General features: G+C 37.0%; 3 protein-coding genes and 1 long non-coding RNA gene across 5 annotated transcripts in view; 2 read left to right on the top strand and 2 right to left on the bottom strand.

The window, feature by feature from the left end:
- LOC128868518 (sialin) overlaps nucleotides 1-6,373 on the top strand; it is a 74,039-nt gene extending 67,666 nt beyond the window's left edge. For both annotated transcript variants that reach the window (XM_054110695.1, XM_054110696.1), the window contains exons 3-10: nucleotides 4,206-4,348; nucleotides 4,444-4,680; nucleotides 4,750-4,774; nucleotides 4,866-5,146; nucleotides 5,209-5,331; nucleotides 5,405-5,561; nucleotides 5,659-5,900; nucleotides 5,980-6,373. In XM_054110695.1, coding sequence (XP_053966670.1) covers nucleotides 4,206-4,348; nucleotides 4,444-4,680; nucleotides 4,750-4,774; nucleotides 4,866-5,146; nucleotides 5,209-5,331; nucleotides 5,405-5,561; nucleotides 5,659-5,900; nucleotides 5,980-6,138 — 1,367 coding nt within the window. In that variant the 3' untranslated portion in view covers nucleotides 6,139-6,373. The remainder of the gene's footprint in view (nucleotides 1-4,205; nucleotides 4,349-4,443; nucleotides 4,681-4,749; nucleotides 4,775-4,865; nucleotides 5,147-5,208; nucleotides 5,332-5,404; nucleotides 5,562-5,658; nucleotides 5,901-5,979) is intronic.
- LOC128868519 (uncharacterized) lies at nucleotides 92-15,232 on the bottom strand. The gene is made up of 3 exons (XR_008455132.1): nucleotides 15,000-15,232; nucleotides 626-1,079; nucleotides 92-529 (listed from the first exon to the last, which is right to left on the bottom strand). It is a non-coding gene; the product is annotated as an uncharacterized LOC128868519 (long non-coding RNA).
- On the top strand, nucleotides 14,506-19,463 carry LOC128868517 (2-hydroxyacyl-CoA lyase 1). Its single transcript, XM_054110694.1, has 5 exons — nucleotides 14,506-14,760; nucleotides 16,236-16,431; nucleotides 16,496-17,127; nucleotides 17,197-17,804; nucleotides 17,872-19,463. The coding sequence occupies exons 1-5, from the start codon at nucleotides 14,710-14,712 to the stop codon at nucleotides 18,089-18,091; spliced, it is 1,707 nt and encodes a 568-aa protein (XP_053966669.1). The 5' UTR covers nucleotides 14,506-14,709; the 3' UTR covers nucleotides 18,092-19,463.
- Nucleotides 19,443-23,914, bottom strand: LOC128868516 (EF-hand domain-containing family member C2). Its single transcript, XM_054110693.1, has 6 exons — nucleotides 23,606-23,914; nucleotides 22,987-23,534; nucleotides 22,648-22,918; nucleotides 20,787-21,020; nucleotides 20,212-20,727; nucleotides 19,443-20,161 (listed from the first exon to the last, which is right to left on the bottom strand). The coding sequence occupies exons 1-6, from the start codon at nucleotides 23,654-23,656 to the stop codon at nucleotides 19,499-19,501; spliced, it is 2,283 nt and encodes a 760-aa protein (XP_053966668.1). The 5' UTR covers nucleotides 23,657-23,914; the 3' UTR covers nucleotides 19,443-19,498.
- Between the last annotated feature and the right edge of the window lie 3,917 nt (nucleotides 23,915-27,831).

The raw sequence follows: 27,831 nt of genomic DNA, 5'->3' as shown, positions 1-27,831 counted from the left end.
AAGGAGCAGACATAGCTATACATTTGTTAATTACATGATTACAGTCGTTTTGCCTTAGTATATTTTCAAATTTATTTAAAATTTACTGCAAATGATTTTGCTTACTTTTCTAAAAAAAATAATAATAATAAATCATTTGCAATACGCAATGTGCTTACTCATAGTTGGAGTTAATAAATTTTTTTGGAATGTCAATTTTAGCGAAAATTACCATTTATCAAGTTCATATACCTGTATCTATAAATGTATGTAAACAAAATGGAAGCTGTTCTAAATTCTGCATTACGAAATTACTAGGTTGTTCAAACAGTTTTGGGGTTCGTTAAGAAAACACCATCAATACACTCGCACCAACGGGACTCCAATTTATGAATTCCATCCCTGAAGTGCTGCAAAATATGCTTCCACAGCTGTTATGGCCACATCAGTTAATGAAAACGCTTTCCATGCATGCAGGGTGCATTGACCTGATGAAAAATATTTCTTTCTTCTGCAAACTGGGTCCTTTTTCACGATTCTTTTCCTTCAGCTGGTCGAAAAGGTTACAATAATATTCAGAATTTATTGATAATAATTAAATTATTATCTTCGCATCCAAAAAAACTAAAACTAACACCTTCTTTACCGATTCTCGTTTCGGAGCCGAAGAACCAGGTTAACCTCTTGTTTTGATTTCGGATCATGTGATCATCCCATCCATAGTGATGAATCGCTGTACAAAATCCACCTTATCCTTTTAAAAACGCTCTAAATGTTTTTTGAGAAAGTCGCATTCGAAAGTGAGATGCGTAGGGCTTCTACTAAATCTCTTTCAGGCACTCGACGATTTTCCAATACGATATCCTGTATTTTTCTACGATTTCTGTAGTTGTTCCTGTTCCTTGACGTGAATCGCCTTCAAGGCTTGTACGACCAAGTTTAAATTCAGCAACCCATCTTTCTATTGTACTAATTGATGACGAAAAGTCTTTAGCAGAGCGTGAGCATTCACTTATTGAACAACCAAGTACTTTGGGTAAAAATTCTTGAAAAAATGTGAAACAAGTTCTAAACAGCTTAAATATCTGCGGGTCATAATTCTGTAAAGACAAAATAATGTAAAATAAATATTCTGGGTATTAAAATTATGTATGCAAATTTATTTCGGGACAAAATGATGTATTTTTTGAAGTGCTTTAAAGAAGAAATTAATGTTATGTTTTCAACGAAAAAATTAGTATTTTCAAAAGCCCAAATAGAAGTGAAAATAATTTGCATTTCAACAATAATATATCGATGTTAAGCATTTACTTCTACATGCTCGTAGATATGTGCACCTGTAATTGCTTTCGTCTTTAAAAGTTAAAACACTGCTGTAAGCTCAAGCACTGTCGCATACATATTTTACATTGTAATTACGCGGAACTGACGTATAACAATCGAGGCAGATTCGAGGTGTCAACATTTGAACATCGATATCTACATATCTCTCATAGAATTTTGCAAAGCTGTATTTTCACAATACTGAATTTTCCACTAAAAATATGCACTTATTTATGAATTTTTTTTGGAAAGATGATTCATGTAAATTTATTTATCCAATTAGTATACTGTAAACTCATATTAAATATTATATTAAATATTAAATCATACTAAAATATATTATTTTCAAAAATTTTCACAAGAAAATATACAAAATTGAGCCGTTGACAGCAGATCTACGCAGACGTCTCGAAAAAAAGGCAATTTGCCGTGGACAGTTTTTCTCAGCATTGGATCATCTGAAATCAAAAAACCAAAGAGTTTTCATTAGGTAATCAATTGTCCGAGGTAACCCTGTCGAGTTTTTATTAAAAAAAAATTTGTTTTCAATTTTTTTTTACATTTGAAGTAGAAGTGCGATTTTTAGACGATAAATCGCATAATATTGTTTATTGTAAAATAAATAAAAATTGAAAAAAAGAACCTCCCAGGGTTACCTCGGTAATTATGTAGAGAAAGTGTGTACAAAATTTCAGGAAGATCGGTCGAGTAGATTCAGTGTCCACCGACTTGAAAAACGTCGTTTTCCAGAAAAACGATTGAAAACTTTTTCGATACATTTAAGTCGAGTTATATAACTTCGTTAAAATGAATTATTCTCCGTGCATGAAACAGCAAAAACGGCTTAAAATTGTATGTTCCTTCATTTGTGGAACAATAACAAGCCGCACGCAACAAATAGGAGGAGGATCTCGACCAAAGATCTAACAGAAGTGTACGCGCTAATTATTTTTAATTTTTATGAACAACTTAATAACGCTTCTTGTTTCGTTGATTAATAAATAAACTTTCCGCAATTAATTTGAGAAAAATATGCATGTCATTCATTTAATTTCATTTTTTTTTTTGTCATAATATACCAATTTTGAAACTGTGTTCAAATGATTTTATAGTACCATATCGTGACAAAGTTAATACGTTTATTTTCATAATAGAAAATGCGGTAAAGTACGTATGTATGTAGCTAATAATGTAAAAGTTGTGTGCGAAAGTATGGTAGTAAAAAAAAAATTCCATACGAGGTGTGTTCTAAAAGTGTAGTAACGTTTTATTTATTTTTCCAAAAATATGTTTATTCGTCTATATCTACTTTGTTTGTCCGTTTCAAAGCGGCCCCCCTCAAGGTAGAGTACAATTGTGCCAACGATTTTTCCAAAGGTAGGTAGGTAGGTAGGTAGGTGTAGCACCCGCTTGCACATAGAACAGCGATGCCACTTATACCACGAAATGTGTCCGTCGTGAGCCGAAGGGACTGGGCTACATTTCCCCTTCCAGATTGAACCATCCTGAGCTTTGGACAAAGCGTAAAAGGTTGTTGATGTCTAAATAAATATAAATTGTCCATATCTTAAATATCGGCTCCTGCTTCTGGCTAGAGCCTGGCATGTGCAAAAAAGGTGTTGAATTGTTTCCAACTTCTCCTAATTCCTACAGCTGCGACAAAAATCATGCATGTAAACGCCTAATCTCCTTGCGTGATTTCCTATGAGACTATATACTGTGAGGGCCCCTACTAAGGTCCTAATTTGAAGTCTACTCATTTTTATAATATTCGTGGATGGACGTAAATTTAGCTTCGGCCATGTTTGCCTAACAATTTGACAGGTATTGGCGTTGATCCATCTGTGGTTTACAGAACTGATTAATGCGTCCATAAAAAGAAGCTTACAAGTTGCAAGAGGTACCCCCCTAAAATATTTTATGTTTGGCCTACAGGTACCTTCTCTTGCAACCCTACAGCTCCCTGGTATATCTCTGTGTCCTGGAACCCAGCACAAGATAATACGATACTGTTTAGCCATCTCATTAAGAGATTGGCGACTATGCAAGACACTCCTTGACGTTGTTTGGAATGCGTCCAGCGTCCCTAGTGCAACTTGGCTGTCTGATAGAATGCAGATATTCTGCTTATCTCTAACTATCTTAAGGCTTCGTGAATAGCGTTTATTTCCTCTTTAAAAACATTACAGTGATCCGGTAGTTTAAAGGATTCAGTGATAAACAGCTCTTCGCAATATAACCATGATCCTACAGTGGTATCCATTTTAGATCAGTTCGTGTAGATCTTAATGGGTGTGTTGGTATGGCCTGAGCTCTAACAAAATTCGGCTTTTATCTCTACAATTGTGAAAAATATCCGTCTTTTCATAAGTATTTTCTGTTTTTGGAAGAAGAAAAAATCGCAAGCGACCAATTCCGGTGAGTACCGTGGCTGAATCAAAATAACGATATAATTTTGTTAAAAAAATTTAAATTTTTTTTTCATAGCAGAAAATCACAGAGCAAACCAAAATACGTACGCTATATAGTTGAATGGCATGTATGAGAAGTCATCTTACTTTTTGAACACACCTCGTACATATTTCCTTAAATACACTATTTCCATGTGAATATTTTAACAAATATCTGAAGTCATTATGAAAGCATGCAACGTGACAATATTTAGTTTAAAAGTGGAAAGCGTACACTACCAAGGCCTTAATTAAAATTAATTACTTTGTTTTGCAGTTCAACTTATTCTGTGGATAACAGGGCAGAAATTTCTGGCAATAATGCCTCTTTTTGTGAAAGCTTGTTTCTAAAAATATGTCTATACCTCTATACCATTCGAATTTTAACACTATTTTGTTGTCGTTTTTCAAAAATTGTATAACATTTCTCCTTGCTTTCTTTCTTTCTTTCAGTTCATATTCCAAAACGCTTCAACATAGCGGTGATGCTCTTTATGGCATGTCTCATGAGTTATATGATGCGTGTCAATCTTAGTATTAATATTATTGCTATGGTCGAGCAGACGCACTCAAATGCCACCGAACCGCTGCCAAATGTAAGCATAATTAAAAATGCGCTTGCATAGGAAACAAAACTTATTAAAAAGAAAATCGATTTCAATTAAATAACCATTAAAATCTCTTTTCCAAGTACGGTCCTCGCTATAACTGGAGTCAAACGGACCAAGCCAACTTGCTGGGTGCTTACTTCTATGGCTATATGATCACCTCACTGCCAGCGGGCATGTTGGCTGAGAATTTCGGAGGCAAGCCGGTGGCAGGTTGGAGTTGCTTGGGTGCCGCCGCATTAACGGCGCTGACACCACTTGCTGCAGCTTGGGATAAATGGGCGGTATTCGCCATACGTTTCTTGATTGGTTTCTTGGGTGTAAGTTACGAAATTTCATTATGAGAATGAAATCACAGTAGGCTAACTAAATATTTATATAAATTTCAGGGTGTAGTCTATCCCTGTTGCCATAGTAAGTATGCTGGCTTAACGAGAGTACCAAACACATTTTCATGTTCCCAATACTTCTACTAATTTACATCTAATCTCTTTGTAATGATCAGATTTAGTCTCAAAATGGTCGCCGCCCGATGAGAAAGGAAAGTTTGTTGCTGCACTAATGGGTGGCACATTTGGCACTGTGATAACGTGGCCCATTAGCGGCATACTGATTGAGGGTTTGGGCTGGGACTGGGCTTTCTATATGGTTGGCCTATTTGTATTGATTGTTACTTTGGTTTGGTTTTACATTGTCGCAGATAGCCCAGCACAACATAACTCCATAACGATCAAGGAGCGTGAATACATTGAAAAGAGCCTCGGTGATACTATCACCACCAAGAAGGTTGGTATATTTTTTTAATATTTTCCGGCGTAGTTTTCTTCAAATTTTTCTTTGTTTTCCAGAGGTGGCCACCATATAAGAGTCTCCTTATTTCGCTACCCTTCTGGGCGCTACTGCTCTTACATTATGGTAGCATGTGGGGTTTGTTCTTCCTAATTACGGCTACACCTAAGTTCCTCAGTGAAGTGAGTACTTACAACTACCAAAAAATCATTCACAATAGTCTTCAATTTACAAATTGTGTTATTTATTGAATAGGTGCTCGGTTTCAATTTGTCCTCTGCCGGCTTCCTCTCCAGCTTGCCGCATTTGGCTCGCTTGTTGTGCGCTTTTGGTTTTGGCGCCGTCGCCGATCTCATTCGCCGCAAGAATTGGTTGTCTGTGACGGCAATGCGCAAAGTGTTTTGCTTGTCGTGTAAGTTTGGAAAAAGTCGATCGAATGAGTTATTAATTTACACAAAAAAAAAAATATATAATATATATATGTATGTATTGCATTATCTTTATTGCAGCACATATTCTGCCGGGAATAATGCTCGTTGTACTGGCATATTTCGGCAGAGATCCCTACTTTTGTGTCGCCATTATGACGATCTCATTAGGCTTCAACGGTGCGGCAACATCTTCCAACCTGCAAAACTCTCAAGATTTGGCGCCCAACTATGCAGGCACACTGTACGGCATCATTAACTGCGTTGGTACCACACCTGGTATTTTCTCACCAATGATAGTGGCTGCCTTTACCAAAGAAAGCGTAAGTTTAGTTAACTATTGCAAAAAAGTTGGATATTAAAGTTCTATTTACTATTTCTGAATTTCTCTTCTGGTTTTAGAATACCATCGATCAATGGCACAACGTGTTTCTGATAGGTGCTGCAGCCTACATAATACCCGCAGTGATATTTTGGCTCTTCGGTTCGGGTGAAATACAGAAATGGAACGAAATCGACAAGAAAAAGTCCAAGGACGATGTTGTTAATACAAAACTGTAAAAAACAACTGAAAGTGATAACCTATCGGATATTCTGGTATTATTGTAAATCTATTTGTAATTTAAGCATTAAAAGTCCATCTCTTTTGCCCATCTCTATTAAGCCCATTTGTAAGGCTATAGATATGTGCATATATGTATATACAAACATATATTTTAGTGATATATATCTAAAACTGCAAACTGTGAATTTAATAAATATTGCGCTGATATTTAAACAGTTTTAAAAGATCATAAACAAATTATTTGGTTTTACTGAGAATAACATCGCTCGGAATTCTATGGTTTCTAGTCCTATCCGGGCGGTGGATTTGCCATTAAAATGCAGTGGGATTTTTAAATTACCTTTTAGCCCGTCCACACCTTTGATTGAAAAAAAGGGGACCCCACTATGGTTAACAATTTCGAGGGGTATTGGTATCTAATAATCAGAGAATACCAGAGTGGGAAATTTTTCTGATATTAATATATAGTATACCATATTATAGGTGGCCGCTGTAGCCGAATGTGTTGGTGTGTGACTCCCATTGGGAAGTGCACAAAAATTGATAGAAACATTTTTAGCGGTCGCCCCTCGGCAGGCAATAGCGCGTGTATTTCTGCAATGAAAAATTTCCTCAAAAAACCATCTACTGTTCGGAGGAGCCATGAAATTGTAGGTGCCTCCATTTGTGAGAAAACATCAAGATGCACACCACAAATAAGAGGAGGAGCTCGGTCAAGCACCGAATAAAGGGTGCAAGCGCCAATTATACCTATATACAATATATTATAGTATAATATACTTATATATATAATATTTAATTTGCCAATGTCTCTTTGGGGCAACTGCCTTAGATTCACTGCCTCTCTCTCTCCTCTGCGAATTCAAGCCGGAGATCCGTTGACACATTTGAAAGGCACATCAATTGACATAAAGTTTTTTTACAATAATTTCAGACTCATCAAATTCATTTAAATTCAACAGTAAAATCCAAGTGTTAGAATTTGCTGCAGAAAAAGTGCAAATATATTAATTAAATTATCATAAAACTACAATACATTTTTATTTATGTCACTACTAGCAGGTGTAACACTGGGTTGAAAAGTTTCGAGCCTAACACATAGATCGCACTGCTTATTGCATTCACATCTTTGTCAGTTAGAACTAACCTTAAGAATGCAGCTGTTAAAATTTTATGATATTCTATTCATTGGTTAACTGGGGCCTATTTTGAGGCAAAAGATAAATCGTTCTACAAAAGTGTTATTGAAATGTTAGAGTGACGCTGGAATAATTGTAGTCTTTGATGGAAATTACGTTGATGAATAAAGCTAATTTTGAACAAAAAAACGTGTTATCTTTGTGAGGCCCGGGACTTTTCAGCCCGTGTGTTACGAATGCAAGATATCATTTTTGGAATGGGATTCGATTTATATTTCCTGGGGATTTCAAAGGCGGAATTCGAGTGTGTATTTATTTTTTAAATTAAATATATGTATGTACTCTCGAATTATATAAAACCTACATTTCATTGGAATGAATTGTGACGTTGTCCATAGGATTACCTATATTAGCTTTTTATTTCTTTAAGTAACAAAAGTTCAATTAATGACTGAAGGTATCTGATTCAAATTAACTCTAAAATTCATTCAACAATATTATAAACTGAAAATTAGACGAAAATAAATCAAAGGCCAAAGAATATCATTTCTCTTAAGACTCTACTTCTAGGCCGTTTCAAGAAAAAAAATTTATATTCGAACAGTGTTGAGGGATATGAAAATTTATGTATTCTTTATTTATTTTAATTATTTATTTATTTATTCATTAATGTCTAACAAAATTCAGAACCGACATTTAAGATATAAATTCACAACTAAAATACAAATTTACAATATTTAATATTAAAAAATGTGGTAAAATTAGATTATCAGCATAAGAAACCATTAAATTGCTGCAATTGGTCAGACTACGTTCTAACGAGAGACGCATCGACACTATACTCGTATAATGCTATACTAAAGCCAACGCGAAAAATCTTGCAACAGCGAAAATTTCTGCAAGGAACATTAAACTGAATTTTTTCTAGGACGGCGCAATCAATTTTGCCATTAATGAGATCAAAGATAAGTGATACTGCCTGAAAAGTACCTCTGTGACTTAATGGAAAGAGACTAATCAAACGACAACGGGATTCGGATGATGGCTTCTCCACTCGATTTATATGGACTGCATGATAAGGTCTCAAAATAAAAGCAGCATAATCTAATTTGGACCAAACAAACGCAGAGTATAATATCTTAACAGTATATGGGTCAGTGAAGTGACGTCTAATAAAAGCGAGCATAGCAAGTGAATTGGAAACGGCATAATTTAAATGCGTGATAAAATTAACCTGTGCATCAAAGAAAACCCCTAAATCTTTTATGACATCGGATGAAGCAACACATGTATAATTGATATGATAAGAGGTATTAAGGGGGTTCTGAAGCTTAGAAAATATGATTTTATGACATTTTTTAATATTAAGAAATAGACGATTCATAAGGCAACAGGAAAATAAATTATTCAACTCAGGCTGTAGGACGGTTGAATCACTAGAATTTCTTATATCAGATATATATTTCTTATATCACTTTTAGATCATCAGCATGGAGAAGAAAATAAGTAAAGGAAAAACACGAACAAATATCATTAATAAATAAAACAAAATAACAATGGCGATGAACTGTTTCCAAGAAACTCCATCGATAACTACAGTACTGCATCTCTTTATTAAATAGGATCGAATCCAATCAAGGAAAGTTGAATGAAAACCGAGGCATGCCAATTTAGTTACTAAAATCGTATGAGAGATTTTTTCAAAGGCTTTAGAGAAATCCGAATCTGTGTATATCACGTCAGTTTGGAAACCATTCTGGAAGCCTGCGTGGCAGGTACATTCTAGAAAAAAGTGACAATCAATTATCCAATGAATAATACCAAAGACAAATGAGAGCGAGAGAATAGTTCTACCGAAGTTTAATGATTTTAAGTTGATTAGCTTACATCTGGCAATATATGAATACTATGGGTTTTCCACAAAATTCAGAGATCGAAGGGCGAAGCGAAAAATCAACTTTTGGATATGCTCAAGTCTTTTAGTATAGCAATCAAAGTAGGGCCTCCAAATGAAAACCACATATTCAAGTTTGGATGGAATTTATTTATTTATTTTAATTTATTATTTAATTTTTTAGTCAAAAAACACTGTTCTTAGAGACTACTGACTAGTAGTGCTAATATAAACCATTAATTAATTAAAATAAAACGCGCTGAAACTAAATACAACTTGATCAAAACAATAACAATTATTAATTAGCGAATTAAATGATGCATTCAACAAAGAAGAGCATTTATTGCAAATCTTAACGATATGGAAATCGAGATCTCATTAAATTTGCGCAGAGTTCGAGAGATAGCCGCATTGGACTCAAAATTCGTTTTGATTATCTTGAGATAAAACCGGAATGTGGAAGTACATGCGTTGCAAAAGAACGTACAACGAATTACATCTTGAATTAAATTAAACACAAAAGAGAGTGATAGAATCGTCCTTCCGCACTCAAGCGAATTAAATCCATTTAATAACAAGCGGGACCTATAAGAGGGATATGGGACAGAAAAATTCAAAGATCTTAAGGCGTATTTAAGAAACTTCTTTTGCACCCGTTCCATTTTTGCGATAGCAAATTGGTGATAAGGTCTCTAAATAAATGAGGCATATTGCAACCTAGATCGAAAAAACGCGGTGAACAGTGCAAGGGTCGGAGAAGTTTGCACTATTACGTCTAACAAAGCCTAAGATAGAGCATGATTTTGAGATAATATAATAGATATCAGTTGAAAAGGAAAAATTAGAGACAAAAATTACTTCAAGGTTTTTGATCTCATCCGCAGATTAGAGGACGTGAGATATTAAATGACGATTGTAGAATATCACGTGATTTAGCGTAAGTGACCTGAAAACATTTTTTTTTTATTTACAGAGATACATGAATATGTACACCAAGAAGCGAGTTCATTAAGGTCTGCCCGTAGCCTAAGGACATCCTCTCGGTTTCTTATTGAGGCAAACATTTTAAGTCGTCTGCATATACTACAATAATAGGTGCCTGACAAATGCAAAGCGTCTGCTAATATCATTTATAAACTAGATGAAATAAAATTAGGGACGTATACTAGAGCTTTAGGGTATACGGATCACTAAAATTAGTGGTAAAACGTCGAATAAAAACTGGGATAACATAGGATTTTGCAATGGTATGATTGATGTCGAGCTTTTCATAGCAAAAATACACTCGGAGGCTTGCCATTGCCCGCTGAGGAACGAAAAAAACTTTTTCTTCATTTTGGTCTTTCACCGAGATTCGAATCTACATTCTCTCTGAATTCCGAACGGTAGTCACGCACCAACCCATTTGGCTACGGCGGTCGATTTTATTTCATAGAAGAATGATATTTATTTAGAAGGAATGTTACAATAACCCGATTTTCTTAGAAACATTTAAGTTTATATATAATCACTCCTTCTATTGGTACGCGGTCCCACATTAAACACGCCCATTTCAATTCGGCGACAAATGGGTTAACTGCAAATACCTTAACAATAAAGTGCACGAGTCTCTTTTTTTACTTAAAAACCGAATGTAAAAAACCTGGTGTTAATAAACAATAATTAGAGTTGCTGACAAATATTTGTAAGTTACGGATAAATGCGCATTTAAAACATTTGCTAATTAATAAAAAAAGTAAAAATATTAGAATGTTTGAAATGCGCAAAAAGTCAGCTTTTCAGTCGAACCACATTTTTATTGTATATAATGCATGAAGTTGAAATTCAGCTTTTAAAAATATATATGTATGTACATATGTATGCAAGCACAAGTACAAGTGAAACTCATTAAGGTGACTTTTTTCAAACACTTTTGTCGCTTCGTTTACATGCATATAGAATATTTACAAGCTGTAACTGCATAGTAAAGAGGTCGTTAGGTTCCATTTTAAAAAAGTGTTCATTTATTTCCCTAATTTATTTTAGTATTTTTAAAATACCGATATATTATTATTTTTTAATGCATTATGTTATTATATCTTTTAACTCGCCCTACTACTTAACGACTAAGATTAAGTTTTTAAATCTTAATTTGGTTTTCCTACTCAGCATTTACCTAGTAGATGATGCAAAAAATTTCTTTTAGAAACTCTATGTTAAGTGAATAAAAGTTATTGGCTTCGATAAGGCTTATACGCAATACTAGAACCAATATATTGTACTTGCAACCTCGCCTACTACATTCACTGCTTTATCTACTGAGGTCGTCCAATACAACGAATTTTATCTTGTAAGTCTAATTCGTAAAATCGGTAAATTCACATGTGTGTGTGCGTATGCGACACGCTAAATTGCTGTTTCTCACCTATCTTACAGTTATTCCGAAAAAAAGAAGATATATATTTATATATATATATATATAAATGTTTAATACCTTTTATTACTTTTCAACCTCTACATTCTTGCTGTTTCATTTCACGAGGAAAAATAGTGGAACTTTCCTCCTACGAATAAAGTATACGCAATGGCAACTATAAAAAATCTATATTTGTTCTGGCGAAAAGTAATAGCTAGACATATCATCTTTCGTTTGATATTTATATTAAGATTGAGGATTGAGAAGAAAATTATTATTTTAAGGCAGTTTGGTGTTGGTAATTATTAGATATTTGTTGGGGCTTATTCTTTAACTTCATTAATCGAGCGTTCGTAAAATTCCGGATATTAAAAAAAAAAGTATATAAAATTTATTTGAATATTTTATAGATTTAAAAACTACAGATACCTAAGCTGGCCGCTTGCAAAAAGTTATAGAAGTTTGTGCGAAAATTAAAAATATTCGAATAGCTGTATTGCATTAACTTTGACCAGTACTCGTAAATAAAACTTAATGCGTTTACCATTTTAATAGGGAAAACTGGGAAGTGACTAAAATTTTATTTATTTTATACTGGAAATTGGTACAGCTCGCGCAATGGATTGTTGCTCGATTTCAGATTTTGTGATTTGTTAGTTATTTAGCTTCCTTGCTATTTTCAATTCATAATAGTATTAATTTCATAAATTTTGCAATTTTTTTATGTGGTTTGCTTATTGCTACGATTGTGAAATTGCTGCTAGGTTCTACTACTCGAGTTGCAAGTTGCAATGAATGGAATATTGGATGCATCATCAGCTTTCTGTAATCGTAACTCCGAAAGAGAAATAATATCATCGCAATCCCGTTCAGAAGCTTTTTCAAACAGTTTTTGGAACGATGACTGAAATGAAGTCGCAATAAGATCATCCCATGCACTATTGTATTTTTCAGGTCGATATCTCGAGACTCTTCGATCTTTGCAAAATAAAAAAATTTTAACTATTTTTTGCAACTGTTTCTACATGAAATCGCTCGTGTAAGTAAAGACGATCATTTTGAACCCAAAATTATTAAAATCGGTTCATTTTTGACTAAGTTATGAGCCTTTAAAAAAAAATTTTCTTATATGTATAACTAAAAAAAATCGATTTTGAGCCAAAACACAAAATTGCCGATAAATCTTGAAAAAAAAATTTTTCGGGCAAAAAAAAAATACGTGTCTCATTATTTTGACCAGAGAGCAACACGTTTGAGTTAGAAATAGACGATACTGCCCTGATTCAAATCAGTACTTCAGCTGATTCAAATCAGAAAATGTTATTACCAGAATTTATTCTCAAAAATACAACCTAAAAAGATCAAAAGAGGACAAACAAAAAATGTTGCAATTATCGAGGTATAAGTTTTCTAATGTCGCAAGTATTGGTAGGTTGGTATGGTGGCTGCCAATATGACACTCTTAGACCTGTCTATTGTGATACCACTGGAACTTTTTCCTTACACTATGGGATCCCTTTTAAACCATCCCGTGGCTTTTGTAAACGAGATTAACTTCGTTAGTTTAAGATGCGCTATATCCGCTACATTTGTTAAAAGTGCTCTACCAAGCGTGTAAAGTCTTCTTCTAGCTAATCCTTCCCTCTCACAAATGAGGTGTTTAATAGTTTCCTCTTATTTGTATTGCAGCAGCTTCTACAATAATCATAGTATGGAACTCCCAGCCTTCCTGCGTGGTTACCTTTTAGAGAATGACCGGTTAATACACCTATCAATGTTCTTGTATTCTCTCTATTGAGTTTTAGCAGGCATTTTGAACGACCACTATTGAGTTTCGGCCATGTCAATTTGCTTAACTCCCAATTTGCTTAATTTACTATTTTAATAGTTGTTCTGTCTATCAGTAATTTACAAGTGGCTATGGGCATAGGTATGAACGTTGGATAGGGAACAATTGGATAGGGTATCTAGATTTGTACCAATTCGAGCAAGTTCATCTGCTTTGAAGTTTCCTGCTATATTCCTATGGCCTGGCATCCAAAAGGTCTACTTTTCAGTTTTAAGACCTGTCATTCAGAAGATTAGAACATTCCAAGACTGTTTTTGTCGAGTGCGTTTGGATTCTAGCGCTTTTATAGCGGCGACTGTATAATAAAATAAATACTTTATTTGTGGATAATACTCTCGTATTTATCGCTGTAAGTCCTCCTTAATAGCAGTGACTTCCGCTTGAAAGACACTACAGTGATTGGATGGGCGGAATTATTGCTTTATCTCCAGTTTTTCGGAGCGGACTCCTCTAACTACTTTATTATCTAAATCGGTACAGAGTACGCAATGAAAAAATAACTGATTCGTATCGAGTATGTGCAGTAATCGAGTTTCTACTGTATATCCGCGTAAAACTATGGATTTTATATAGTAATGTTACATACGCAGTTTTTCAGTTGCTCATCGATTTATTTTGGCTCCTATTTTTTAAACAAACGAAATTTGCAAACAATTGTTTCATAATTAACTAAAATAAACTGGCATCAAACTAAACTCATTTTCTTTTCACCATATACCATACAACAATTTTTGTGGCGTTAACTTTTATACTGCCATGACTGTCGATCAAAAATTGTTCTCAAATTCAAATTAGAAAATATTTTTGTTAGATGAAATTCATGGGTTTTGTTAAATATAATAAGTTATATAAAGCATTTGGTATTTCATAAATGTTTGAAATGGATTAATTTACATTTTCCCGTTGAATTTTTCTATTCACCGGTATTATATTTATATATATATGTATCTTAAACAGTTTAGAGCTTTCTCTGTACTGAGTTTTAACTTTACCAACTGCCCCTACTTTCTGTGTTAAAAACGTTGGCAACGCAGAGTAACGATTATGTACTATCTATCGATTGTTATCGGTTCTTTGTTGAGTGCTGGATGCAATGCTTTTGCATTTGGTTCAATTTATTTCTATCTGTCACAATCAGCTCAACTGATTCAACCATATATTTGTTTCTTATAGGGCATTTCGGCTAATAAGATAAAATAAAGTGCAATTAACTGAAAATACAAGCTAAACTTTTTTAGCGTAACTACGAATTTTGTATAATAAAGTAAAAATAGAAATATTCAAAGTGAAATGTCGGAAATTGAAGCAGTCCAAATTATCGCGGAGTCCCTAAAAGAGCAGGTAAGAATGTTACCAAAAGGGTTATGCCTTAGGTTAGTGGAAAAGGGAACTCTTGCTTGAGAATATTAGATATATTACAGGTGGCATACAAGCACACAACTTCATACGTACTATTTTGGGCTCTGGTTATCTTTGTACTTTATCAACAACAAAGATCGTTGATCAAAGTGCGCTTGTACAGTTTTTGTTTATGGCACGAATTCGATTATAAAGTTTTGCATGCAAATGCAGGTACTTACTTTTTGGTTAGGCGGATTAGATTAATAATACGGAGTAGAGATTAAAGATTAATCTGTGCGATGAAACACCCCAAAATTCTTGATACGTTTTGTTGAAATTCAATACGAATTGGGCTTTGATTTTAACTTCAAGCAACTTCCTTTTATTTATCATGGAAATATGTACATATGCATATTTTAATATATTCAGATTATAAATACCTAACATCTCCTATGAAACAAGCACTGCGTCTGACGATTTATCATTGTTTCGTGTCGATACTGTTCTAGCAAAGTGAACTCTTCTTTCCAGCAAAGTTGTTGTAACATCATAAACATTCCCTATAACTGTTAGGGGAATGCCGCTGAAGTGACAGTCCTTGCCCGGATATAAATCCGTTCCGTTCCAGTGATTTGTTAACGATATCGGTATTGTTCCATATCTGGTTATTCGGTCTCCGTTTCCGTTCATCCTTCAGTATCCTGAAAATAATAACAACAGGCTACGATTATGTGCCGCTAATATATTGAAATTCTCCATGAAATTTAACACCAATGAGGATTTTACATCGTATGATAATATAGCCTTTAATGCAGTTTTTCTTTTCATTTTAGTTACCTTTACATCTGCACATCAAACTTTTATTTGTGCATTCAACAGTTAAACGTTTTGCTGGAATTTCCCAAGTACTTTCCAGCAGTCCTAACACAATAGTCTCTGTTTTTTACTATACAACATTTAACACGCACCAGTTCCTTGTGTCAATTTGATAAAAGTATCGCTTGATTTGGTGTAAAACATGTGAAACACAAATAATATTTGTTGTTATTTTGCACTTATTTTTCAATGTACTATATTTTCTTTTGTTTTCTGTAAAAAAAAAAAAATCTCTCCCCCTTCCTTTTTTTATCTCTTACATTGGATTTTTGATGTTGGTCAAATTGACTTTTTTGTCAGGGACTGATCAGGTCGTATATATGCAGTTGTGTGCTTTCAACTCAAACCGGCTATACCAACTCAGAATATTTTGTGTTGTTGTTTTCCATGTATTTTGTCGATACCTGGAGAAAATTTATGATTTTATATGGCGAGCATTTAATGGCATCTTTGTAGAACTTTTAATCACAGCTATTGAGATTTTAACATCGGTGCATAGCTGGTGAATTCCTTTGAATATTTGCTCACATGGATTTATGCTTATTAGAATACAGTTTCACTTATTTATATGTATATAATATTGCGATTTTTTTTTTCAGGGTGTGGAATATGTTTTCGGTATCATAGGAATACCTGTTATCGAGCTGTCAATGGCTTTTCAAGCGGCTGGCCTCAAGTATATTGGCATGCGTAACGAGCAGTCGGCGTGCTATGCCGCTCAAGCAATTGGTTATTTAACTGGTAAACCTGCCGTGTGCCTTGTAGTTTCCGGGCCGGGATTGCTTCATGTTACCGGTATGTAAGAGTTATAATGAATCTGTAAGCAAAGACAAAACTCATCCGTTTTATTTCTTTTCAGGGGGCATGGCAAACGCGCAAGTAAATTGTTGGCCGTTACTGGTGATCGCTGGTTCTACAAGCCAGGATCACGAAGGTATTGGCGGTTTTCAAGAATATCCCCAAGTTGAAATTTCACGTCCATACTGCAAGTATGCTGCACGTCCGCCTACCGCTTCGCTCATTCCACTTCACGTTGAGAAGGCTGTACGTTATGCGACGTACGGACGACCAGGCGTTTCTTATCTTGACTTCCCTGGAAACATACTGCAATCACGTGTACAGGAGGATAAGATCTACAAGACATTGCCACTTTCTGCTCCACCATTAGTATATCCGGCTCATGTCGATGTTATACGTGCTGCCAATTTGTTGCGCTCTGCAAAACGGCCATTAGTTATAATCGGAAAAGGAGCCGCCTACGCTCACGCAGAGAATATATTGCGCCATTTTATTGAGAACACCAACTTGCCTTTCCTGCCAACGCCGATGGGCAAAGGTGTTGTGTCGGATGCTGCGCCACAGTGTGTCTCGTCTGCACGTTCCTTGGCATTGCAGCAAGCCGATGTTGTTTTACTGCTGGGCGCACGACTGAACTGGATTTTGCACTTTGGAAAACCGCCACGTTACAGTGCTGATGCCAAATTTATTCAGGTGCGAACTCTATTTTCCTTTGTGAAATTTGGTATTTACTTTATAAATTAACTATTTTAATTTGAAAAGGTCGACATTTGTCCTGAAGAGCTACATAACTCCGTTCAAGCATCTATTGCCATACAATCGGACATTAAACCATTTGCAGAGCAACTTTTTGAACAAATGAATGCAGTGAATTTCGAAATTCAGAGCGAAAATCCTTGGTGGGTGGAACTCGCCAACAAATGCAAGAGTAACCGTGAACAAGTGCGCAGCATGGCATTGGATACTGCCTCACCACTAAATTATTACACAGTGTTTCATCATCTGCGTGAATTAATACCACGCGATGCGATAATTGTTAGTGAGGGAGCCAACACCATGGATATTGGACGTTCAATGCTTTTTAATATTTTGCCACGTCACCGCTTAGATGCTGGCACTTTTGGTACCATGGGCGTTGGACCGGGCTTTGCTGTTGCGGCAGCACTTTACTGTCGCGATCGTTTCCCTGGCAAACGTGTAATATGTGTGGAAGGTGACAGCGCTTTTGGGTTTTCTGGAATGGAGTTAGAGACAATGGTGCGCTATAAGCTGCCTATTACTATTGTCATTGTAAATAACAATGGTATCTATGGTGGTTTCGATCAGGAAACTTTCGATACCATTCGAAATTCTGGCGATTTGTCACAAGTGTGAGTCAACTACGCAATAGTTTTTTTTTAAATTGTATGCGCCTTATGTGCACGTTTATGATTACAGAACACCACCCTCAGCGTTGGGGGTGCAGGTGCGCTATGAAGAAATGATGAAAATGTTCGGGTTAAATGGCCACTTCTGCAAGGAGATACCGGAATTACAGGCTGCGCTAAGAGATGCACAAAAACTTACGGACAAACCAACAATCATCAATGTGGCGATAAATCCGTCATCAGATCGCAAGCCACAGACATTCAACTGGTTAACAGAATCAAAATTGTAGATATGTAAAAGCTGCATTTATGCAACTGAATTGAGCTAAACGCTCTATGTGACTATATAGTTAGCAATTGCTTTCATTCAGATATCCGTATATATATATTTAATATTTAGGAGCATTGTTACAAAAGCAGTATTCTTCTTTTTACTGTGAAATTGCATTTTTGTATTCTGTGTGTTAAAAGTAACACTTAATTCTACAACCGTTATTACTGCGGAGTAACAATGCTCAAGTATTGTATTTTATATCAGTTAAATTCTTATTTTCTAACATTCCAAATGCTTTGAAACTTGCGCATATCAACTGCCAAGCAATGACTCTTACGATCTTACAGCGCACAGTGCGGCCGATTCCCGAAAAGCTGGCCAAAACTCAAAAAATTAAGTAATTGATTCAAAATTTCTTACTCGGGGGTTGTCGGGGTCGCTGATTACGAATTTGATCTTAAAATTTTGAAAATCCACCCCCTTCCACCCCTATTGGCCACCCCCTCACGTGAAATAGCGTATATTCTAGAACATAATCAAGATGCATGTAAATTTATATGTTTTCGGGGTCGCAAGGTAGCAAGTGGTAGCAGCTGAATCTTGTTTTATTCAGTAACCATTACTTTTTTGAGTAACCTTTAATAGGTTTCAAAGCAGCATATCACGGCGTTGTATTACTATACAGTTTGAAAACTCAAATTTTATAAAAAAAATTGCAAAAAATGTATCTACGTATTGCTGCAGCTAAAAATTTTGTGTCGAGGTATTGATATGTACTAAAGATTTCTCGTATTTTACTAACCTTCCGAGGATGATTCCATTTGGTTTTGTTCAATTTACTCCATTACAAAATCTTTCAAATGTGTACAACTTTCACTATTCATCGACAGTAATACGATGCTCAAACGAAGGCCACGTTGCGACTGAAAATACAGAGGATACTTAGGGTACAGGACGTTGCTATGAACGGTTTTCACTACTCAAGGCATTACTGTAGCCAACCCAAAGACAAAAAAACTCTATCTAGAAACTTTTTTTTTCGACTTTTGGCCAGCTTTTTGGGAATCGGCCGCACTGTGCAGCGGCCAGAGTTTAAAAAGTGTCATTCTGAAAATTTCGTATTTCATACGTTTTACGCGTTAGGGGCATTGCTTGGTTTTCGATATAATGTAAATGTATTTATGCATCCTTTAAAATGTGTTTAAAAATATTAACGCTTCTAAATTATTTAGCAAAATTTTTAATAGCGCATTATTGATATGTGAACACAATATGGAGTGATAGGTTTCTAAAACAGGGCTATTATTTTCATTTACAAAGTAATTTTACTCTAAAAAGAGGTTTTTGGTAATGTAAGTGCGATAGAAAATTAAATCTTATATAAATTATGATATGCCTTTTTCCTGTCCCCATAGTTTCGACGTTAAACAACGGGCTCTTCCTTAGGCCTTGTTTCCTCATCCAGCCCCAAATGCTGCAGGAAACAGGTGATATTCACTAAACGACCCTTATGCAGGAACGGTATCTTGGGGCATAGTTCGAAGTTGATATTCATCGGGGCTATGTCAGGCACTTTGCCACAACCCATATCTATGAAGTTAAGGAAGTCGCACACCTCAACCTCGCCACAGTCGTTATGGTTCAAAACAAGCAGCAGATCATCCACCAGTTCTGGCACGAACGGCAAACGACAGCCCTTTATCGTGGAGCGTAATTTAGTTTCGGATAGGAATGGCTTGTTAAGTGGGTTGATGTGGTGTAAATGCTCTTTCAGTTCGTCCATTGCATTCCATAGGTAACGCTTCAACTCTAAATGAACAGCAGCGCGCACTGTTTCCCGGTTGCACGACTGTGGCGGCGCTTTTTCCGCCGAAAAGTAACGGCAAACGGTTATTATTTCGTGGTTGGTGATGTCGTCGTTCAAAAGATTAATGAGTGCGCGCTTAAGTGAATCAAATCCAATGAATTTAACATCTTTAATCGACTCGGCACCCTCGGGCAAGCACTGGCACAGGAAGGATTTGTAGTCCGCCTTTGCCGCTTCACGGATTTTCGCCATTATTGTTTTAATATCAGCCATTGGGTACTAGAAGTAAAATATGAAAAAAGCTGCATCAAAAGTTGTGCACTACCCACCTCATACGGATGGTGTTCCATGTATATGAGAGTGTACTCATCGGCGGATACAATGTGGAATATGTGATCTTTAAGGCTCATTGTGGCACCGATATAGAAATTATATGGTTGATAGCATTGCGGACGCTTTGAGGTGAATTTTTCCTGCCCCGGCAGTGGTATTCTGGTACGCTTCATAAACTCGCCACCAAGGAAGCCAGAGTTGCGTTCGGCAATTTCAAAGATTTGTATTGTGTCATCGGATAAGTAATAGGAAATGACGAATATGCGTTCACAGTTCTCGCGTATGGTGGATAGCAATTTTGCGCCAAATCGTAGTACATAACGATCCAGTTTGATGAATTTCTTAAAGTCCGACTGTGGCGGCTTAGGCTCCACTGATATGCAATTACCCTCAGAGTCCTCATATGAACCCCAACCATTGTAAGGCGGCAATATTCGTTCCTTTTGCTTAGTCGGCGCACAGTCGTCGCCACGCAATGGTATTGGTGCAGGGGTGAAGTCCTCGATTCCATACTTAAATCAGAAAGAATATAAGTGTATACTTCGGAAAATACTGGAAATATGATACAAACTCGTTTTCTGTAATACTCCTGTGTATACTCATCGCAATCGGTGAGGACAACGGCACGCCCATAAACGTTTAGAACTGTGCCAATTTGGAGATCGCGATCAGCGTAGTAGAGTACTTCCTTCTCGCCCATATTTAGGGGATCGAGGGTGTAGCGGACATTTCGCATGCTTGTGCCCAAGACATTCAAAAGCGTTTGAGGGGTTTCTTGACCAGGTAGCGGAAGTCCATTAAATTCCTATAAATGAAATATGCTTTGAGAACAACTGTAATAAAGGTAAGTCGAATTTGTATAACAATGGCAGGGAATGGGAATAGCTGGCCGACAGATGCGCTCTCCTCTACGAAGTTGCGAATGTCAATCATTCTAAGTACAGACATGCCCTTCTGAGCGCGTTTCTTTGTTTGTGTTTGCGCGTGCCTTTGCATTCGTGTCATGTTTGTCAACTATCTGCTACCATGAAACTTTAGATCCTGTGCAGAATATATCTTTCACGCCCTCCAAAGAGGGCATTTGTTCATCGAGAAAGGACTTTGCTTCTCAATTGCCGGCACCTGATCTTTCTAACGCAGAGGAAGATTTCCTCTTCCTCTGCTACCACCAGCTGCCATCGCATCGAATACTCAGGGCCGGAGCGTTTGTGCCCATTCGGATGACATGACCCAGCCAACGCAGCCACTGTATCTTTATCCGCTGCGCTATGTCTATGCCGTCGTAAAACTCATACAGCTCATCGTTCCAACGTCTGCGATATTTGCCGTCACCAACGTGCAAAGGTTCAAAAATCTTCCACAGAATCTTTCTCTCAATCACTCCAAATGACTCCTCATCGGATATTGTTATCGTCGAAGCTTCTGCGCTACACGTTAGAACGGGTATGAGAGAGCTTAATAGAGTGTGTGTTTTTTCGTCGAGAGAGGACTTTACTACTCAATTGCCCACTTAGTCCAAAGTAGCACTTGTTCGCAAGAGAGATTCTCCGTTGGATTTCAACGTTGACATTATTATCGGTGTTAAAGCTGGCTCCTAGATAAACAAAGTCTTTAACAAACTCGAAATCGTAACTGTTAACAGTGACGTGGGTGTCGATACGCGAGTACGTTGAGTGTTTGTTTGATGACAGGAGGTACTTCGTTTTGTCCTCGTTCACGACCAGACCCAATCGCTCTGTTTCTTTATCCAGTTATCGGCTTCTTTACTTAGAGTATTTTCCAGGACTTGATGTGATGTGGCCAGTTAACTTCCTTATTAAAACAGCTCGGCCCATATATCATCAATTAATGTTCTCACCACGTCTTGGACAAGTGGAGTGACGATAATTTTATGATAGAAGTGTTTCGTTTTCCGTGTTTTTGAGTGTACCTAGGCCGTCTTTTTGTGCATGAAGTGGTGCCAGTTTTGTAGTGGTCGTTGTAGTGGGATACGGTACACTATATAGGGCTAGTTTACTGGTGCGTCAGCCCTTGGTCGGGAAAAACCCGAGTCATTCCGGTAACGTAGAACCGGCTGCCATGGGAATGGTCGTTGTTGTCTTTGCGGGAGCCATCAACACTTGTGGAGTTTATTATCTGCTGTTTTTAGATATTTTACTTTTCAACTGGTCCTAGACTGCATGCAAAGCTTATGCACATTCCAGTAATGTGGATTTTAAAATGGACACAATTGAGCGCGCCCTGGAATGGGCGAATGACCGAAGCTAGAAGTTGTGAGTTGCTTGCATCGTATACAAAATAAACTCAATGGGATACTCCAACGGGGGATTATCCACAATTCATTGGCGTAAATTTCTCCGCACAAAATCATCGTTAATACATTTGAGGATCTACATAAATTAGTAAAATTTTAGCCCCTACTTAATGCTTACCCTTGGGAGTTTGCCTCGTTTGAGAAAAAGTGATGGACCTTCACGACCTGAATTCCGTGGAAAAATTTCCTTTATGTCCATTGTATCGTCGGCCAAGTAATAACATATTCCCAATTTCCGCACATCGCCAAACTCCGAACGATCATCCCAATAACCATGAAACTTGAGTACTTTTCGATCGAATGCTAAAAACTGAGCGAATGGATGCTTTTTTGGAGGTTGATTGTGGGTCTTCTTCCCTGACCGCTTCCGCATTTCAGTCGTGGGGTCTCTGAAAATGAAATAAACCTTTACCGACGAAAGAACTTTATGGACAAATATGCAAATATATTCTCATACACTGGCATATCGACCGGATCAGGTACGGCTATACCAGAACGATTCAAGAACTGGCGAGTGAAAATATCACAATTCGTTATATGGTATTTGCGATCGAATATTTCTATTGTTGTGTCAACATTCAAGTCCAATATCGAGATGAATTCATTTTGGCATGGTGGGGGCTTCGGTATACGCTGACGTTGCACTAAACAACCTTGTGGTAAGCCAGAGTTATCAATTTTCGGTTCAGTGATTTGCATGGTGCCATCTTCGAGGTAGTACATAATTTTTACTTTTCGTACTTGATAAGGCGCATTGTAAACCTCATGCAAAGTCTCCTTGAAAAACGCGTCGAAACCGAGCACTTTCTTGTCATACGCAATCCATGGTGGCAGTTTAGGACCAGTCTGTGGAGGATAGAATGAAGGCGTGGCCGTGGGCGGGCAATTTATGTCAATGCACATGCCGCCCGCATCCACCATGGCGGGCGTTTGGCGATCGTTTAGCATGCTGATGCCTTGGAAATTCATTAAGCTCTGGGGCTTCGGGTACTTCGTGCGGGACATCTGGAATATATGTACATATGTATGTATGTATGTATATTTATGCATATATGTAAATTCTTATAGACACTTACATCTCGGAACGTGGTGCCAGGCAAAAATGGCATTCCTGGTATGCGCAACATCTTTTTTGTTTTTTATGTTTTTGGATTTAAAAAATCGCGAAATTGGTACAAAATGTTTCTTTGTAAAAAATCAATATAAAAATATAAGCAGACGTTTAAAATTTCTTCCTTTACAAATTTCGTAATATGTTACAAGGCCAGCGAGCAGTGAAATTCGTTTTAGTGAATTTTTATAAATACTTTTGATATTTTTTAACGCTATTTGTGTCAGATATTTGTTTTGCCTTTTGTTTGCGTATTTTCTCGCCGCTGCTGGGGATTCCGTGCTGGCAAACCAAATAAATGGCAAAATAAAGCAATAAATATGGACTAAACAATTGGACCGGCACTATAGCAATGAGGGCGCACATGCGAGGTGGCCCATTGTCGGTTGCTATGACTACGTGGGTTGGCTTCGTCAAGGGTTGCTGTTTAAAGGGTTGGGGGGAAGGATGAGTTTTAGAGTGCAATGTGGTCAACAGGTAAATAAACAAGGTTGCGGTGGCATCTGTATGTAGGTATGTATGCCTACTTGTATGGGAATTACGTGCGAAATTTAGAACTGCCACAGTATTTGTATTGTATTAAGTATACAGTACCGGACAAAAAAGGAAGACACCTTAAACATTTATTATTTCGATTTATTTATAAACAAGTATTTAGTGGAGGATGGGAAATATTTTTAAAACTAAATGCGAAACAATAGAAATCTCTTTCTTTTTCTGTAGTTTTCTTCTTGTAGTTTCTCCTTCGCTTTTTATAACGGCTTTTATTGGTTCGGGCATGGAATCAACAATCAATCGTGGAAGTTATATATCAGATATCTAGAATTAGCCAGGCATACCGTATTGCGAATTACCAGGGAAGGCTTCGGGAGAGGAAAAGTGACGCCATCTAAAAACTTCTACTTACCCAGCTATCAAGAGATGATATCACTAAAGTCATCAAATTCGAAAAGAAGTTCAGAATTGAACTGGACGATAAGTTAAACTAGAGTAGACCTGAATTTGAAAGGAAACTCCAGGAGTGTACCCTGCACTGGTGCACAGATGGCTCGAAAGTATGGCAGAAATTTCCGTAAGCAGCGAATTGCTATTCTGAGCGACAGTCAGGCGGCACTCAAGGCTCTTTCATCCCGTGAGATTAAGTCCTCACTGGTCCTTGAGTGTATCGAGAAACTGAATATACTAGGAACGTACAATCGCATCCTGTTAATTTTGGTCCTAGGACACAGGGGTACAAAGGGAACAAAGTAGCGGACGCATTGGCGAGAGAGGCTACTGCCTCGCCATTAATAGAACCCATTCATTGCTGTGGGAAAACACACCGCTAACGAGAAGCTTAGGAGTGAAAAGATAGGGGGCTAAGGAAGGTTTCCTGGCATCAAACTAACAAACATCTTTGCCAACCGCAGTCAGAAGAAAAACAGGTATGCTCAATCCAACTGGATGAGGTACGAGGGGTGCCTTTTATATTTCGGGATTTGGCAACCTTGGTGTTGCAATCTGGCAACTGACAGCTGTATCGCAAAGTTTGACATTTTTTGGCTTTTACGTACCCAGAACGTTTTGAAATACCAGCGCTATTTGTGTTGTTTACAGTAACTTAAAAGATTCATCTCGGTCCAAAAATGGAATTAAATTGTGAACATTTTCGTGCGATTATTTTTTACAACTTTCGACTTGGATTAACTCAGCAACATTGCATGGATGAACTTAATTTATTTTTAGGCGATGAAGCTCCATCAAGGACCAGTGTTTATCGATGGTATGGTGAATTCAATCGTGGTCGTAGTTCACTCCAAGACAAATTTCGTGAAGGTCGTCCAAAATCAGTTGTTGTTCCGAAAACCATTGATGCTGTGCGCGAACTGATATTGCAAGATCGTCATGTAACCTATCGTGAGATTGAGACAATCTTAGGCGTTAGTGGGACCAATATCAATATTGCATAAACATTTGACTGTCAAACAAATTTGTTCGCGTTGGATCCCACACAATTTGTCAATCGCTCAAAAAAAGGCTCGTGTCGATTGGTCGAAGGAAATGCTCAAAAAATACGTTCGCGGGGCTTCGAAACCCGTCTATGACATCGTGACAGGTGATGAATCATGGATTTACGCGTATGAGCCCGAAAGTAAACAGCAGTCGGCTGTATGGGTGTTTCAAGATGAGCCAAATCCAACAAAAGTTGTTCGCGCACGAAGCACTTCCAAGCAAATGGTCGCCTGTTTTTTCGGAAAAACTGGACATGTCGCAACCGTACCACTAGAACAACGCAGAACAGTAAATCCTGAGTGGTACACAACCATTTGTTTGCCAGTTGTCTTCCAAGAAATTAGGAAAACCAATCGCCAAAGACGGATCACTCTTCACCAGGACAATGCGAGCTCTCACACATCGGCTCAAACAACTGCATTTTTGAGCACCCAAAACATCGAATTAATGGGTCATCCGCCGTATAGTCCTGACTTGGCACCGACTGACTTCTTTTTATTCCCGTACGTAAAAAACAAACTGTGAGGTCAACGTTTTTCGACACCTGAAGAAGCGGTTGCGGCATTCAGAATGCATGTTTTGGAGGTACCTCATTCAGAGTGGCAAAAGTGCTTCGACAATTGGTTCAAACGCATGCAAGAGTGTATAGATCTTCATGGAGAATATTTTGAGAAACAATAAAGTGATTTTCGATGATTAAAATTTGTTTTTGTTCTCTAATCCCGACATATAAAAGGCACCCCTCATACTGTGGTGAGTAGAGGGCTCAAAAGACCTTAAGGTGGAAGTACAAACTTCGTAAGGATATGATATCCACCACCAATCCAATGATATACTACCCACCCTTGCTAAATATTTTTTACGACATTCCGAGGGACCCGAAAAGGTCAATTTTGGATTCGTCCGAAAATATTACTTTTCTCAATCCTCTTTGGCCCTGTTTTGCTTGCAGGTTAGTTTATAGGTTACGTTTTTGTCGCATTTTAACAGTCAAAAGTGGATTTTTGGTTGGGGGATGGGTAGCTACTGCGGCTTTTAGGGGACATCACGTGATTTCGACTCTATTTAAAACTCACTTCTGATGTCTTCAGCTGTTTTGAGACGGTCCTGAATGTTAACTTGTTTAATTCATTTGAGTGTGGTTTTTTCGGTCGTCCGGCAGCAGTTTCAGTTTTACAGATTCGGGTTTCGCGCGTTTTCAAATAAATAAATAAAAAAATGCCGACAGTAGCTTTGGTGAAACTTATTTTTTACGAACTTTGCGTTTACTTAATTTTTGAGATCGTAAAGTCAAAATTTGTTGCCTTATCAACTACAGTCAAATCTGTATTTTTTACACTGCTCATTTTATTTACAGCCGTGTGCCATTTTAAGAAATTAAAAAGAAGCATTTAATTGTAGCTAAATAATGTATATACTTGTCATAACTAATACTTACTTTTAAAAGGTGATCAATTTAGAGGTATCGGATTTTAAATGAAAATAAAACAACGAAAATTCAAATTGAATGGGCAATCTTAATTTTTTTTTGTGTAGAACCATTCGAAACATTTATTTTTTAAAGATACTCCCTTGCAACTATTGACCGTAACTGCGCCGTAATTCGGCCATCCGTAAATACCAATTTTGAATTACTCGCTGGAGGACCGCGGTCAGCATCTCATGAATAATTGTAGTGATGTTGACTTCCAATGCCTCAATCAAGGCTGGTTTATCCACAAAGCATTTAGTCTTTACATACTCCATAAATAAATGCCCAAAGGTGTGATATAACACGATCTTAATGGTCAATCCACTGGTCCGAGGCGAGAGGTAAATGGCTCCCCGAAACGATGACGCAGTAAATCCATTGTTTCACGGGCTGTACGGAAAGTAGCACCGTCTTGTTAGAACAAACAACAACGTTTTTTTGAAGATCACGGGCTTCGATTCCTGGCATCAAAAAGTCGTTTATTATGGCCACCCTCGTTTCGCCAAATGTTAGGCAATCACAATTCCACGATTTTTAATTAAAAAATCTAAAAAAAAAATGAGTATGCGGTTTTATAGCTTTTTAAATTTTAGTGTGAGTTAAGGTACACGAAGTTCCAGCTATTCTGCTGTTAATTTTTTATGTATTTTTCTTTGATGGTGCTGCGCATTTTCTGAACATACTTAACAAAGCACACATTTTTATGGATAAATGCGCAACACTGTTAA

Source organism: Anastrepha ludens, chromosome 6 (genome assembly GCF_028408465.1).
Source record: "Anastrepha ludens isolate Willacy chromosome 6, idAnaLude1.1, whole genome shotgun sequence".
NCBI classification, from domain to species: Eukaryota; Metazoa; Arthropoda; class Insecta; order Diptera; family Tephritidae; genus Anastrepha; species Anastrepha ludens.
The sequence above is the reverse complement of the archived record's forward strand: the minus strand, read 5'-3'. Positions and strand labels throughout refer to the sequence as shown.